Source organism: Octopus bimaculoides, chromosome 14, assembly GCF_046866305.1.
Source record: "Octopus bimaculoides isolate indiv1 chromosome 14, ASM4686630v1, whole genome shotgun sequence".
In the NCBI taxonomy this organism is placed as follows: domain Eukaryota; kingdom Metazoa; phylum Mollusca; class Cephalopoda; order Octopoda; family Octopodidae; genus Octopus; species Octopus bimaculoides.
Window position 1 is genome coordinate 60,683,034 of NC_142941.1, and position 16,287 is coordinate 60,699,320.

Genomic DNA, 16,287 nt, shown 5'->3' on the forward strand with positions numbered 1-16,287 from the left:
TGATCTATATTATAATCTCTGTATCCAATGTCAATCTCTTCATTCAATATGTAGAAGCAATATATCTGTGAATGCAACTGAGAGAGAGGGAGGGGGGGGGAGAGAAAGAGAGTAGACAGGTTAGAGTAAGAAGAAAAAAAAGTGAGGGTTAAAAAAAATATTCAAAAATGAAATAAAATAAATTGAAATAAATTAAATGAAATTAGACAATTAAAAGTGAGGAAGGAAAAAACTTGTGTTCTGAAGAAGTTAATTGGAGAGTTTTAAGGTTGAATAGATGTAGGAGTTAGGGCAAGTTGCTAAGTTCTAAGAGAGTTAAACAGCAACTGAAGACATATCAGTAAGGTAGGACAGAGTTTGGTTGAATTTTGCTTTAATTTTTTTTTTTTTTTTTTTGAGACGGGGAGGAAATAAAGAATATATATTAGAATTTCAGGAAAAAGGGCTTTAAAACAGTAGAGTTACTGAAGACTTAAGCTTCCCTTTGTCACTACTTTGAGAAAACTTGCTTTCTATAAAAATTGGGAATGCAGATATCAAATTAACAATGGAAGGAAGCAAGCCCCCAACTTTGATTAACAGCCACAGATACCTCAACATTTTAGTCTTTCATACACCTAATTAATTACATTAAAGAGTTTTGAGAAATATGCAAGAAACACAATCTGAAACCTTTAATTAATATTGCACATGTGAGCATGTATTTATACACAGACACACACACACAGTGACTGCTATAAGTTTTGATTGAAGTAGAAGTTCACTATCAAAACCTCCATTTGAAATTCTGGGTAGCTCCTGAGATTGGGTTAGAATTCCTAGGCTCCTGTTGTTAAATCACTGCACATGTGTCCATCAACGGAACCAGGCTTAAAGAACTTATATTAGGCAAGACCACTAGGACCTTGCTCCTTTGCTAGAGACATCCATGGGAGACTTTGAACTTGGCACTGCCGACCAGTTGTTTCTACAGTGTCAACAACACTGATCCATGGTACCTACTGACAAACAGGTGCACTGAGGTTTTGAGAGCAGGCCTTGTCTTGGGCACGGTGTGTGAACTACTGATTGATTATTACTACTTGATAGGAGCATATTGAAGCATTTGTAATGCTACCATAATCAATAAATCCCTTCCTCATTCTCCTAAACAGAAGCTGAAAGTTTAGGGTTGTGTAGTTCTGGTTATTCTGAACCTTTTAGCATAGAGATTACTTAATCAAATGTAATGCCTATTCTCATTGTTTTGAATTAATCATGCATAATTATCTTGTAGCTTTGAAATTTCAATGACGTGATTGTTTATTTTCAGGATGACATTGTAGAGTAGATATGAAAGGCTGGCTCTGACTGGTTTGAACATAAAACAGATAGAATATTTGGACCTAATATGGCCAGTTTAAATGCTAAAGGGTTAAACAGGAACTTTGCTTAGGACCAACCCATAGTTCCTGTATATGTAGGTATGCAGATATGATAGGCTTGTACTTAATGGCCCAACCAATGGTCCAAATATAGCCATATTGTCTTCATTATGAATGTGGTGTCTTCAAATTTAGTAGTTAAGAGCCAGAATGCCTCTAGTTTTAAAGCTTGTAAACAGCATACCTTTAATGATAATATTGATTAAGTCAACCTTGGTAATGCTTTACTGACTCATGTGGTCCCTAGAAAATTATTGAGGAAGATTTGACTGCTATATTGGGTAGGTCAAATGACTTTATTGATGATTCACTCAGTGACTGGCATGCTTGCCATTTTAAAGTTTGTAGGAAATGAATTAAAGCAGTGGTACTCAACGAGTTTTTTTGCCTTTGGACACCTTTGATTCTTGTTTTACTTGAGTGGCCCCTAATAGCCATTCAATATTTAAAAAAAAATCCTATTATATTTTTATGATTAAATTATATTAGGAATTGTATAAAAATATTGTTAAAATATTTTGTGTACTGGTGAAATATAACCAATTTATTGCACATAAACTTTAACAACAGAATCCTATAGGATCCCCAAGGGTCATATAGACCTTAGTTGAGAACTACTGCGTTAAGGAAAATTAATCAGGTTTAGGAACTACACAGAAGCTTTCATTGATACAGTGGCATGCTTGTGTGGTCCATATTGGAAAAAAGAGGTGGTGGAAGTGGCATAGAGGAGAGGAATGAAGGTAAGCATAGTTAATATAATTTAGCGGCTAGAACGACTTGATAGAAAGTCTACCGAGGGCTTACTTAGACCACATTCTGAAGAGTATAAGGAGTTTTCAAGGAAATAACAGCATGGGAGAAATCATATGTAACATTAAGCAGGTCAAGCAACTATATATATGAAGGGGTGCTGAAAAGCCTGGTTTTGGGTAATAGATAATTACAGGAGGATCAATTAATTATGATTTTATTTAGCATATTCCTCTCTCAGATTCACATACTTATTGCAGCAGTCCTTCAGTTTTTCTAAGCCCTATAAAAGAACTCGGAAGGTTGGGTCTCCAACCAGGTCTTTCGTGATGCCCTTAAAGCCAGAAATGTTTCAGCATCTTCTTGTAAAATACTTTCGCATTGTTTTGTCTAATTCAGAGTTGTCCAATTAAATTTATTTGTTGAGTATCTGTGGCTTTGTTTAGAAATCATATTAGATATGAAATTCCCTAAAGTGGATAAAACCATTTAGAAAACGAAAACAAAATAGCCAGTGGGGTGGATGGGCATGGAGGTCAATGTCCTGCCTTACAAGACTGTCTAGGGTCATGCAAAGTTGAGTGAGCTGCCCGAGCACTTACTTACAGTATTGACTATCTTGGGCAACTGTTTGTGTGTATGTGGCGGTGTTATTGCCAGCCCAACTTGTGGTGGTACCTGCAATACAAAACTAGGCATTCAGAAACACAAAACTCACAAGTGGTGGCGCAAAGGCTGGCTTTATTTCTCCTCTGTCGACGGCAACGACAAAAAATTGTGACCACTGCTGGTGATGGAGGGAAGGAGAGAGAGAGACAGAAAAAGAGAGGGGAGAGGAGGAGCAGGTATGTGTGAAGAAATATGGCAACACCTGTGTCTGGAATATTCCATTTTGAAAAGAAAAGAAAAAAGTTAGAGATTGGGGGAAGAGGGTGAACGAAAGAAAGGAGACAAGAGAAAGAGAGGCAGAGAAATCAAAGAACAGACGGAGTAGCGGTAAGAGGAAAAAGCTGTGTGTGTGCATGTGTGCATGCATGTTATGAGAGAAAGGAAGGAAGATAGGTGAGAACTAAACTTAATTCAAAGGAAGACCCAGAAGTATTAAGACAGACTGAAAGGATGGTAGGTGAACTTGTTTCAATTAGAATGAAGATTATTATTGTAAAGGTATGAAATACTGGGTCCTTTAACACTCGAGGGTTATAGAACTGATTGCCTGCACCCCACCCACAACTCTTACAATCTCCAAGGTATCATCTATCCCAGCCTTCAATAATCACAGCTGTGATATCTCCATACCATCCTTTTCACAAAATACATTTATCTCCATCACAATGAACCGAAGAGGGAGCGTCTGTGTTGTTTCTCAACCAGCTAGAAATAAGAACAAAATCTCCCTTGAAATTGCACCCTCCTTAGAAACCCTAAACAGAAGACAGGGTGGTCACACAACTGGAACATCTTTGATCACAGTTTGGCTCTATGAACAAAGCTAACAACGGCTGTAATCTCTTTATCTTTTATTTTCACCCCTTCTAATCCTTCAGTTCTTACTGACCACGTAATACATCAACATATTCAATATAAGGCGGCGAGCTGGCAGAAACGTTAGCACACCGGGCAAAATGCTTAGCGGTATTTCGTCTGCCGTTACGTTCTGAGTTCAAATTCTGCCAAGGTCGACTTTGCGTTTCATCCTTTCAGGGTCGATAAATTAAGTACCAGTTACACACTGGGGTTGATGTAATCAACTTAATCCCTCTGCCTGTCCTTGTTTGTCCCCTCTATGTTTAGCCCCTTGTGGACAATAAAGAAATAAGAATCAGCACACTGAGCAAAATACTTAGTGGTATTTCATCTGTTTTTAAGTTCTGAGTTCAAATTCTGCCAAGATTGACTTTGCCCTTCATCCTTTCGGAGTTGATAAATTAAGTACCGGTTGCATACTGGGGTCTATCTAATCAACTGCCCCATCCCCTCCCCAAAAATTTTGGGCCTTGTGCCTAGAGAGTAGAAAAGAATATTTGTACATGCAAAAGGTGGTGAGCTGGCACATCTATGAGCATGCCAGGCAAAACGTTTAGCAGCATTTCGTCCATCTTTATGTTCGGAGTTCAAATTTTGCTGAGGTCAGCTTTGCCTTTCATCCTTTTGGGGTAGATAAAAATAACAAGCAGGTGAGCACCAGGGTTGATGTAACCATTTTAGTCCCACCTCAAAATTGCTGGCCTTGTATCAAAATTTGAAATTGATATTTATACCTGTCACAAGATCACCTCCTCCAACACCCCGTCCCCTTTCAAAATTCCTGGTCTTGTAACTTACTTGGTGACCCTGCAGGTGCTAGTGCTACATCAAAAACATATTCAGTCCACACTGTAAAGTGGTTGGCGTTTGGAAGGGCATCCAGCTGTAAAAACCTTGCCAAAACTGACCTCACCTGTGCTGGTGCCATATAAAAAGCACTCAGTCCACTTTGTGGGGTGGCTGGTGTTAAGAAGGGCATCCAGCTGTAAAAACCTTGCCAAAACTGACCTCACCTGTGCTGGTGCCATATAAAAAGCACTCAGTCCACTTTGTGGGGTGGCTGGTGTTAAGAAGGGCATCCAGCTGTAAAAACCTTGCCAAAACTGACCTCACCTGTGCTGGTGCCATATAAAAAGCACTCAGTCCACTCTGCGGGTTGGCTGGTGTTAAGAAGGGCAACCAGCTGTAAAAACCGGGTGTAGACTTCTACCTGGCCAGCTCCTGTTGAACCGTCTAACCCATGCCAGCATGGAAGGCGGACGTTAAATGATGATGATGATGTAGACTGATAGTGGTACCATAACAATGCCATCCAGCTACAGTGCGTCTATATTGCCATGGTAACAGCTAAAGGGAGGTGGTGTTAATCATTCCCTGTTCCCCACCTCCATGCTACAGACACAAGACAATGTAATATTCTTTGGAGTTAAGGTGGCAAGCTGGCCGAGACGTTAGCATGCCATTCTGAGTTCAAATTCCACCGAGGTCATCTTTGCCTTTCATCCTTTCGGGGTCAATAAATTAAGTACCAGTTGCATACTGAGGTCAATCTAATCAACTGGCCCCCTCCCACAAAATTTCAGGCCTTGTGCCTAGAGTAGAAAAGAATATTCTTTGGAGTTAACTATTTCTAGAAATTCTTCTACCTATCCAAACTGCATTTATTTTTTTTTACTATTCTTTGAAATCTTTCTTCTACCTACCCACCCTGTAAACAAATGGAATACCCTTGCTTTTTTTGTATGACTCTTCTCTCTGTTGTGCTCAGAGAAACAATAACAACAGAGTGCATGTAGCATAATTTCAATCTGCAAACCATGAACAGGCAGTCCAATAACCTTACTTTACCATTCTGGTATTCCACTTTTGCTAGACTCCTTACTGAGGAGTAAGTATGTGCGTTAAGAAACTTGCTTGCCAACTACATGGTTTCCATCGTTTAACGTCCGCTTTCCATGCTAGCATGGGTTGGATGATTTGACTGAGGACTGGTGAAACCAGATGGCTACACCAGGCTCCAATCTGATTTGGCAGAGTTTCTACAGCTGGATGCCCTTCCTAACTCCAACCACTCCGAGAGTGTAGTGGGTGCTTTTACGTGCCACCGGCACGAAGGCCAGTCAAGCGGTACTGGCAACGGCCACGCTCAAAATGGTGTATTTTATGTGCCACTCGCACAAGAGCCAGTCCAGGGGCACTGGCAACGATCTCACTCGAAAGTCCTTACACATGCCACGGGCACAAGTGCCAGAAAGGCGACGCTGGGCAAGATATAAAGTGTAATTTGAGGGAGATTTGACTGTTATTTCTAGCAGGTCAGTTGAATGCATAGAGGAGTCTTCATTGGCTCCTTTGTAAGGGTGGTGTATCTGTACACTTCTTTACCTCTGTCTTACTCCAATCGTAAACCTACTCTAAGCTAATGAATAGAAAATATTCCTTACAGACACAAGAATGCCAGAGACCGAGAGAGAGAAGGCGTGGGATTATAAAGAGGAAGGTGAGATGGAGACAGTGTGTGACGATGAGTGAGTGAAAGGGAATGAACTGGTGGATCAATCGTATATGCTTCTCAATAGCATTTCATAAAAAAAAAATATGCACACACACACACACACACAAAAATCATAGGAAAGAAAATTAGAACATTCTGGAAAGATATGAAAAATGGGGAGAAGACTGGAGCAGGGTGGTGTGGGAAGTGAGGTTATATGATGGTGATGATGTTGATGTTAATGATGATGATGATGATTATGTGGTTGTGATGGTTGATGGGTGAATGAGTCTGTATGGCGATGGATGAAAATAGAATGTATATACATCAAGAATATTTGCTGATGTGATGAGAGAGAGAGAGAGAGAGAGAGAGAGAAAAGGAACGAGAGACAACATCTAAGGCAAAAACAAGTGATGGCGGTGGTGGTGGTCGTGAGAATGTAATTCTCACTTCACTTCAGTTACAACACTTGCAATAATTTTGTGGTGATGCAAAAGAATAGGAGATACCCCATCCGCCTGCCTGCCCACCCCACTAAACAAATGGAGTAATGACTGAATGATTACAAGCACAACATAAAGCACACAAGGGGCAGAATGAGAGAGAGAGAGAAAGAGAGAAAAAAGGCAAAAGGGAGAAGTGATACAACAACGATGATGATGATGATGATGATGATGCATGGCAACAGTTAAAAGGCAAAAAAAAAAAAAAAATCGAAAGAAAATAAAAAGAAATTAACAAAAAACAAACAAAGAAGTAAACAACAAGATGAAATATGTGGCAGCAGTGGCCAAAATTTAAAAAGTGCTACATTGAAGCAACAATAGAAAGTATAATAGTGTAAGAGAGAGAGAGAGAGAGAGAGAGAGCAAACAAATATGAGAAAGTGTAAAAAAAAAAAAAAAAAAGAAATGGGTGTATAAGGAAAATGGGGGAAAAATTGTTGATAGAAAAAGGGCAAATTTTCACATTGTAAACGTGCTTGCCCTTCACTGCATCCCTTCCCCACTACTTTTTAAACCCCATCCACCCACTAATGTGTGCAATTGAAGTCTCTCCAATTAAAGTAAATTTATATAATGCGGAAAGCAAAAGCAGAAATTTCTGATTAAAAATCTGGAACTGAAATAACCTTGAACTCTTCTATGCCCCTCCACTTTCAAAAGTGTTGTTATATCCTTAAATCCTATTGTAGATGTAGTGGGCTTCAGATAACTCCAAGAGATTATATGAAAGTAACAAACTTTCTAAAAAAGCTCAGCTTCAGATTTAAGGAATGTGTAGAGGGTAATTAATATTTAACGCTACATCTGTTGTTCATGCCAAATCGGTCAGTTTGCCTAAAAAAAAAAGGACTCTGGAACTAATAAATTAGGTTTATTTTTACAAGTAAGGACACAGGCAATTAAAAAATTAGATGAAAACAGTGTCTCTTTCTCTGCTAAGCCGACCACTCTGCAATAGGGTTCACATTAGCCTTGAGGTTTAAGGTAGGAGTAGAGAGGTTTAGAAATCTATGAGGTAAGGAATATTCTTTTCTACTCTAGGCACAAGGCCCCCAATTTTTTTTTTGGGGGGGGGGGGAGTCGATTAGATCAACTCCAGTATGCAACTGGTATTTGATTTATCGACCCTGAAAGGATGAAAGGCAAAGTCAACCTCGGCAAGATTTGAACTCAGAACATAAAGACAAATGAAATACTGCTAAGTATTTCGCCTGGCATGCTAACGTTTCTTATTTCTGTATTGCCCACAAAGGGCTAAACAAAAAGGGGACAAACAAGAGAACAGACAAAGGGATTAAGTCAATTACATCGACCCCAGTGCCATGTACCTCCACTTCATACAAATGTTGATATTGATAATTTGAAAGATTATATGAAAGTGACCCATTCATGTTCCAATGACTGCTCCCATATGCTATGCCACCCACTTCAGGTTAAAATATTCTTCCTTACAAACTTGTGAATCCCACCAGAACCTCGACAAGAAGCTGATGAAAGATGAAAAACAAATTTGCCTTAGGGTAGGATCTGAACTCTAAACTCAGAAAAACAGAAGTAGAGATACAACATCAATATTGTATTACTTCTTGGCAACCGGACATTTAAAAATAAACATTTTAAGGATCAAAATAAAGGAGATAAAGAATGAATGTATGCCAATGACAAGGTATGTATGTCGAGGTTACTTTGGCTTTTGTTCTTTTTGGGGTTGATAAAATAAATACCAGTGAAGTACTGGGGTTGACCCAAGTGACTAGCTCCCTCCTCCAAAATTTCAGGCTTTGTGCCTATAGGAGATAGGATTATTATTGTTATTATTATTAAGGCAGTGAGCTGGAAGAATCATTAAGCATGCTGGGCAAAAATGCTTAGCAGCATTTCATCTGTCTTTACATTCTGAGTTCAAATTCTGCCGAGGTCGACTTTACCTTTCAGGTTTACGAGGTCAATAAAATAAGTACCAGTTGAGCACTGGGGGTCGATGTAATTGACTAGTCCCCTCCCCACAAATTTCAGGTCTTGTACCTTTAGTAGAAAGGAGTATTATTATTATTATTATTATTATTATTATTATTATTATTATTATTAAGGCGGCAAGCTGGTAGCATCGTTAGCATGCTGGGCGAAATACTTAGTGGTATTTCATCTGCTGCTACATTCTGAGTTCAAATTCCGTCAAGGTCAACTTTGCCTTTCATCCTTTCGGAGTTGATTGAAAAAGTACCAGTTACGCACTGGGGTCGATGTAATCGACTTACCCCTCTCCCCGCAATTTTCAGGCCTTGTGCCTATAATAGAAAGAATCATCATCATCATCATTATTATTATTATTATTATTATTATTATTAAGGCAGTGAGTTGGAAGAATCATTAGAGCATTGGGAAAAATGCCTCGTGGTATTTGTTCTGGCTCTTTATATGCTGAGTTCAAATCCTGTCAACCCTGACAAGATAAAGTACCAGTCAAGTACTGGGGTTGATATAACTGGCCAACCTCTCACCTGAAATCTCAGGCCTACCTTAGAAATAGTTGTCATTGTTATTTGTTTCCAGTCTATTTTAATGTCAAGTCCTTTGTTGGGGTTCCCACTTGCTTCTCCTCTATTACAAGTCTTGATAGTTTGGGTCCTACAAACTTTAGTCTACATGTCAGCACTTAGTTACTGTATAGCTTCCAGCTGGCGAAACCGTATATCAAAGAGGGAAGAAGGATTAAAGACAGTATAGGTTGGAAGGAGAGGCTCTGGTCTTTTAGGGGACAACCCCCTTTAGTACTGGTGTTGTAATGCGATGCATTGTTTTAAAGAAGGAACAGAAACGCTATAGGGTAGACAAAGCTGAGACATGCCATTCACTTAATAACTCATGCAAAGATGTAAACTCTACAATCAGCACCCAATATGCATGATAGGTGCAACAAAGGGCAGAAAGCATGTTAAAATGAAATGCATATATGAGACGTGGACTCCTAAATCCAGATTGCTGGTTACTCGTTGGGAAGGGCAGTAACTCTGAATAAGAAATAATGCAAGGCAGATGGGACACTTTTAGTCCTCCTTACATGGGGCAACCACTCCAATGTTTGGAGGCAAGAGAAAATGCAGCTAGTCTGCACTGTAAGGTGCTCACAACCCTAAAGTAGGCTGGCTTTCCCTGATGCTGCTTTGCAAGATGACATAGACTATGACATCCCTTCCAGCCATGCCATCATGGACGGAAAAGCAGAAGTGTGATGGTGATGATGATGATGATGAGGATTGAGAATAAATATTGGAGAGACTTAATATTGCACAGAATTTAGTTTAAAAAAAAGAACTATTATTATTATTATTATTATTATTATTTTTCAAAACATAATTTTTATGTCACCCTTTTATTGCTAGGTGAAGTAAAATCTTGAGATTGGAATTTAGAAAAAAGAGGAAAGACATGTGGAAGCCCTTAATTTTGTATTCCAGTGTTTTAAATATTTCCACTACTTTAAATATCTTAAATATATACAATAAAAGCATAAATATATATATGCATGTAGGTATGTAGGTATGTATGTAGAAGTTGGCACAAAAAGGAAACCTCAGCTTAAAATGTATATATATATATATATATATATAATATATAATCCTTTATCTGCTTTGGGTTTCACCTCCAAACAAGAAGAATTATTTGGCATTCTCTCAAAGTTTAGAAATTCTTATGATGCCAACAACATACAATTCTTGTTAGTAAAATCATGAAGTTCCTAAAATGGACAAAGCAATTTGAAAGATTGTTTTGGTCCAATGGTAGAACGTCTGTCATGTTAATAACAGATGTGGGTTCTGGCCCTTCAGGCAGCCTCTGACTTTTCCTATCCCAAGGGGTTTCAGCCCAATATTTTACAAGCTATTAATTATGGCTTTATCTGCTTCAAGTTTCACTGGTCAACTCCTTAATGCAGAGTCTGACCATCTCTTGTACCTACACCTTAGAGCCATCATGGCATCTGATGTGGTGTTTTAAACCAGACAATGTACTGAAAAGACTCCCACATAGATTGCATATCTGATTTGGACCACCAAGAGCTGCAGTTAAGTTCTGATCTTTGTGGGTTTTAAAATGTCTTTTGGGGCCTCCGTTAGATTTGCAGACCTAATGGCATACACAGCATTGAAAGGTGTGCACAGATATATAGGCAGAATAGTTGGTGGAGGTTTGTTTTTAATGGATCTGCAAATATGTATATGATTTGTTATTTTTAAGACACTGCTGATGGCAAGAGTTCCTTCCATTGCTACTGACACTATACTGTGTCTATGGATGCTTGACTCTCATTCTCAGAATATCTAGATTCCCATTATCAGTTTAACAGTGATTTTACAGTATTGGTACTATCTATTGGAATGAAATACACCATTCCGTTCAACCAAGTGGACTGGGCTTTTGATGGTCAAGTGACACAGGGCCATGGTCACAGTGCATGATATCATCTGTCTTGCAGTATTTATGTTACAACCAGGTGGACTGGATCTGAAAGTTAAGTGACTTGGCTATGGACACAATGCAGTGAAATATAGTAATCTGTGAATTGGGCTATGAAGGGTTAGAGAAGTGCCATCGACAAGATGTGAAATAATTAACCATTCCAGCTTACTTCTTACTCAGCTTGACTTAGTCATATATATTGTTGTTAGGACAGGAGAAGCAGAGAAAATTATTCCAGCTTCTATAGACATTCAGCAGATAAATGACAATAGCTCTACATTGCAGAACAGACAACACTCATTTTGGTTCCTCAACAAATCTGAATTTAGTATTGCATGTCAAGGAAATACATTGGGTTAGCTTGTTGCAATAGTATGCTTTATTACATTGCTGTACATTGGCATCTTTAGTACGGAGAGAGAGAGAGAGAGAAACAGAAAGAGAGAGATAGAGAGGGAGAGAGAGGGAACAGGTGCAAAGCAGAAAGAGAAGGTCATCTTACTTCGAGAGTACGCAGCTGAAATTCCTGCACTGTAACTGTCATATCCTGTGCCCATCGATGCTCCCATTCCACTGGTCCCTGAAATAGAGAACGGAAACAATAAATTTATTTTTAAAAAAAACATGCAAAATGTGATAAATAAAAATAATGATAATAATAATAATAATAATAATAATAATAATAATAATAATAATAATAATAATAATAATAATCCTTTCTACTACAGGCACAAGGTCTGAAATTTTCACTGGTACTTAAATTATTGACCCTGAAAGGATGAAAGGCAAAGTTTACCTTGGCAGAATTTGAACTCAAAATGTAGCAGCAGACGAAATACCGCTAAGCATTTCACCCAGTGTGTTAACAATTCTGCCACCTTGCAGCGTTAAATAATTACGTTAATGATAATAATAAAAACAATGACAATGATTTCAAATTTTGACACATGGCCTGAAATTTTGGGGGACGGGTAAGTCAAGTACATTAACTCTAGTAATCAACTGGTACTTATTTTATTGACTCTTAAAAGATGAAAGACAAACTCAACCTTGGCTGAATTTGAACCCATAAACATAAATATGGATGAAATGCCTCTAAGCTCTTTGCCCGGTATGCTAACAAATCTGCCACCTTGCTGGCTCAATAATAATAATAATAATAATAATAATAATAATAATAATAATAATAATAATAATAATAATAATCACTGTTTAACGTCCGCTTTCCATGCTAGCATGGGTTAGACGATTTGACTGAGAACTGGCGAACCAGATGGCAGCACCAGGCTCCAATCTGATCTGGCAGAGTTTCTACAGCTGGATGCCCTTCCTAATGCCAACCACTTCGAGAGTTAAGTAACCACTCTGAATAATAATAATAATGATAATAATAATAATAACAATAACAATAATAATAATAATAATAATAATAATAATAATAATAATAATAATAATAATCTTTTCTACTAAAGGTACAAGACCTGAAACTAGTCGATTACATTGACCCCCAGTGTTTCACTGGTACTTAATTTATCGACCCCAAAAGGATGAAAGGCCAAGTGAGCAGTGGCAGAATTTGAACTCAGAACATAAAGCTGGATGAAATGTCACTAAACCTTTTGTCTGGCAGGCTAACAATTCTGCCAGCTCCTCACCATGATGATGATGATGATAATAATTTTCAACATAGACATAAGGCAACACACTTTTAGAGGGGAAAATAAAGTTGATTCAATTAAACCCCAGTACTTGACTAGTACTTTAATTTATTGACCTGGAAAAAAAAAATGGAAGGGAAAGCCATCTCAGTAAGATTTGAACTCAAAATGTAAGAAGCCATAAACTAAATTTTGTAAGGAATTGCTGTCTTGCTACTCAATTAATTCTGCAAATTTGTTGACCATAAGAATAAAAATGTTAACTTCCATACACACACACAAAAAGGCCCAAGGTTATGTTTTGGGGATGAAGGTTGCTTAAACGAACTCCAGTGTTTTGGTTTAAAAATACAGGAAAGACAGAAGGCAGAGTTGGCCATGGTGGGGCTTGAATGCACAACTTGTTCATTTAAAAAAAATAATGCTATTTTTTAATATTTTATAATCATAATGGGCTTCCACGCAATTTCTATCTACCAAATTCCCTCAGGAGGCATTGGTTGGCCTGGGGCTACAATAGAAGACATATCCCCAAGGTGCCACACAATGGGACTGAACCCAAGATGACATGCTTGCAAAGCAAGCTTCTTAACTACAACAGCCATGCATGCATCTAAATGCATATTTGATGTTGTAGCGCAATGGCGTAGTGCGAAAATGATAAAATTATATTTTATCAAAATATAAAAAGAAAAAGAAAAACAATTCTATTAAGTTCTGATAACTAAGATTCATTTATTATTAAGTAAAGATGTAAGTACTTGATACAGTTTTTCTGCAGTTTAAAGTACTCATATTCATAGGCTAAACATATCCTAATTACTCTTTTCTTTAAATATATTTTTGACTCAACACAAAAGTGCATCAAAATGTTTTCATTTTCTCTAATGTCTCTCGTGAATATAAAACAAGAAGTTTGGGGAACTGCTTGGCATAGAGGCTTCTCCTTTTGCTCAATTTTCACTTCATTATTATACATACCAGATGTGTGTGTGTGTGGGTGTGTTTAAATATACATACATATATACATATATATATATATATATATATATATATATATATTTCATGTGTATTTCGTGTGCAAGATTCTTGATGTGGATACGTGTGTTGAAAGAAATACAATTAAACCTTGGGAGAGGCATTATGCCGGTAATAAACACACGCACTGGTTCAGTCCTTTATTAATTTATATAGTTTTTTGTTAAATTATTTCATTGCACTCTTGCAATCTCTTCAGTAACTTGTCTCTCCACTTTCATTTATTCAAAATAAATGGAAGTGGAGAGACAAGTTACTGAAGAGATTGCAAGAGTGCAATGAAATAACTTAACAAAAAACTATATAAATTAATAAAGGACTGAACCAGTGCGTGTGTTTATTACCGGCATAATGCCTCTCCCAAGGTTTAATTGTACATATATATATATATATATATATACATAGGGTGGCCCAAAAGTAGGTTTACAGTTATTCAACTATCTCTTTCGCATTCATATATATTAACAGTTTAGATCTTATTTATAAAAAAATATATGAAACCATTATTCTATGCTGATTTATATAATAATCAATATGATTGTAAGATAGAAATTTAAATGTAATAAAACGTTTTAAATGAAATTTAAAGTGCTTACGTAAAAACTTTCGGGCCACTCTGTGTATATATATATATATAGGCGCAGGAGTGGCTGTGTGGTAAGTAGCTTGCTTACCAACCACATGGTTCCGGGTTCAGTCCCACTGCATGGCACCTTGGGCAAGTGTCTTTTACTATAGCCTCGGGCCGACCAAAGCTTTTTGAGTGGATTTGGTAGACGGAAACTGAAAGAAGCCCGTCGTATATATGTATATATATATGTATGTGTGTATATATTGTGTATCTGTGTTTGCCCCCCCCCCCCCACATCGCTTGACAACCGATGCTGGTGTGTTAACGTGCCCGTAACTTAGCGGTTCGGCAAAAAGAGACCGATAAAATAAGTACTAGGCTTAGAAAGAATAAGTCCTGGGGTCGATTTGATTCGACTAAAGGCGGTGCTCCAGCATGGCCGCAGTCAAATGACTGGAACAAGTAAAAAGAGTAAAAGAGATATATACACACACACACATATTGCACGTGAATGTTTTTATATATCATATCACACGTAAATCATATGCAATATATTTTGCTGTTTCACATTTATCTTTCCAAACTTGCTTTTATATCATATTGCAATAATCATTTTTTATAGTTTGATGTCCATTCTGCTGCAAACGCCTCACAAAAGAAATAAAAATGGAGCTTTTATTAGTTTGGCAAACAGAGTTACGTACCTTGCCATGGTCAAATAACAACACAATGGCTTCTACTAAGATCTGAACTCACGAACGTGTGGCTTATATTCGAACATTATATTTTATCATAGTATTGATATTAAGCTGCTAGTTTACTGACCCTGCCATCAGTAGGGAGGTGAATAAATCTATATCTCATTGCCGTAGTTACAATATTGAGCACCAGTATTTTCCATACTAACCAAGGGACGTAACTCTGTACATCTTTTTGTTTTTTGGCTTGGCTGACCAAAACAATTTCCAGTTTTTAAACACTTAAAAAAGGAGGTGTTTGTTCCGTAACTGTTTGGATAAGAAGTTTTTTCCCCTTTTCATGTGTGTGAAAGCGTACCGTATCTGTTCCACTATGCTGGTAGTAAGGGACGCCCAGCCCCACCGATAATTACCCTGACAGTAAAACCATCCCACCACTAACATGAAAACGACAATGTCCATGTGAAACAAAAGCAAACACAACAAACACAAGATCGACCTTATTTGTATACTACAAGATCAGAAAGAATTAACTGGGGTGATGACGTCAGGGCTGAAACTCTTATCAATAATATAAAAAAAAAAGCTATGACCATAGAAAAACTTCCTTATTCTTTATTTCACCCCCTTTTTTTTTATAGTTGTTGAGCCTGAAGGAGAAGACATTGCCTTGATCTTTGCAGGTCTTCCAAATTGGTGAGTTTAATACTGTTAATATTCGATTTAAACTCTTACAGGAAAGGCATGGACAAGGAAAAGATCCCAGAGGGCTGATATTCTGGGAAGAAAGGTCTGAGCAAAATAGTTTATGTAGGGGTGCCAGGGTTGGAAGCACCAAAAGTGAATCACAGGTGCCTGAGTAGTGGAGTTATTTGATCAAAGGCTACTATAGTAGCAATAGAAAACATAGGGAGAAGAGACAGCAAGCTTGTCTGGAGTATGTTTGTAAGTGACTGAAAACCAATTAGCTGAGTGGACCTTCTCTGGATGCACTTCACTTAAGCCCCGTAAAGTTAACAGCAGCTGTTGGAAGCTAAAATATTTTGTGGTCCTAAAGAGAAGGGCCAGTTTTTGTGATGCAGTCCTAGTTATGCTAAAGATGTGCGCTCACCAGGAGAAATTCTTGGTGACAATGCAGTCCAGCATTTGGAGAG

At 37.8% G+C, this 16,287-nt stretch overlaps 1 protein-coding gene across 11 annotated transcripts in view; it reads right to left on the reverse strand.

The window, feature by feature from the left end:
- The window catches only part of LOC106876392 (SMAD family member 4), a 175,643-nt gene that overhangs the window by 16,490 nt on the left and 142,866 nt on the right, over positions 1–16,287 (reverse strand). For 9 of the 11 annotated variants that reach the window (XM_014924911.3, XM_014924909.3, XM_014924917.3 and 6 more), the window contains 2 exons: positions 11,671–11,748; positions 2,784–2,855 (listed from right to left, as the gene is read on the reverse strand). In XM_014924911.3, the coding sequence (XP_014780397.1) occupies positions 2,784–2,855; positions 11,671–11,748 (150 nt within the window). The remainder of the gene's footprint in view (positions 1–2,783; positions 2,856–11,670; positions 11,749–16,287) is intronic. The other 2 variants (XM_014924910.3, XM_052972836.2) reach the window with 1 other exon arrangement.